We start from the raw sequence: 542 nt of genomic DNA, 5'->3' as shown, positions 1-542 counted from the left end.
TTTGAGGGGATTGCTAAAGCAGGAAACCCAACCCTTCTGAGTCAGATGTTCTCAGAGATCTACATCTTAGAGGGAGGCGCTGCAGAGGTCAATGACAAACATGAGGTCAGACAGATTGAAACAGCATCCAGGAAACCAGACAGACCAGAAACAATAATAAGACGAGAAGACATCTTTAAAACCCCCCCTGGAAGAGATGAACCAATCAGAACCGTGATGACAACGGGAGTGGCTGGCATCGGGAAAACAGTCTTAACACAGAAGTTCACTCTGGACTGGGCTGAAGGCAAAGCCAACCAGGACATCCAGTTCACATTCCCATTCACCTTCAGAGAGCTGAATGTGCTGAAAGAGAGAAAGTTCAGCTTGGTGGAACTTGTTGATTACTTCTTTAGTGAAACCAAAGAAGCAGGAATCTGCCGGTTTGAAGAGGTCGTGTTCATCTTTGACGGTCTGGATGAGTGTCGACTTCCTCTGGACTTCTTCAACACTGAGATCCTGACTGATGTTACAGAGTCCACCTCAGTGGATGTGCTGCTGAC

General features: G+C 47.0%; 1 protein-coding gene across 1 annotated transcript in view; it reads left to right on the top strand.

Moving 5' to 3' along the window:
* The window catches only part of LOC116686834 (protein NLRC3-like), a 6,445-nt gene that overhangs the window by 306 nt on the left and 5,597 nt on the right, over window positions 1-542 (top strand). Inside the window, exon 2 of the mRNA XM_032511871.1 lies at window positions 1-542. This exon is cut by the window's left edge and continues 65 nt beyond it; it is cut by the window's right edge and continues 308 nt beyond it. Within this exon, the coding sequence (XP_032367762.1) occupies window positions 1-542 (542 nt within the window).

The sequence above is a fragment of the Etheostoma spectabile genome, unplaced genomic scaffold (assembly GCF_008692095.1).
Source record: "Etheostoma spectabile isolate EspeVRDwgs_2016 unplaced genomic scaffold, UIUC_Espe_1.0 scaffold50, whole genome shotgun sequence".
In the NCBI taxonomy this organism is placed as follows: domain Eukaryota; kingdom Metazoa; phylum Chordata; class Actinopteri; order Perciformes; family Percidae; genus Etheostoma; species Etheostoma spectabile.
Note: the sequence above shows the minus strand (reverse complement) of the source record. Positions and strands in the feature narration are given on the sequence as shown.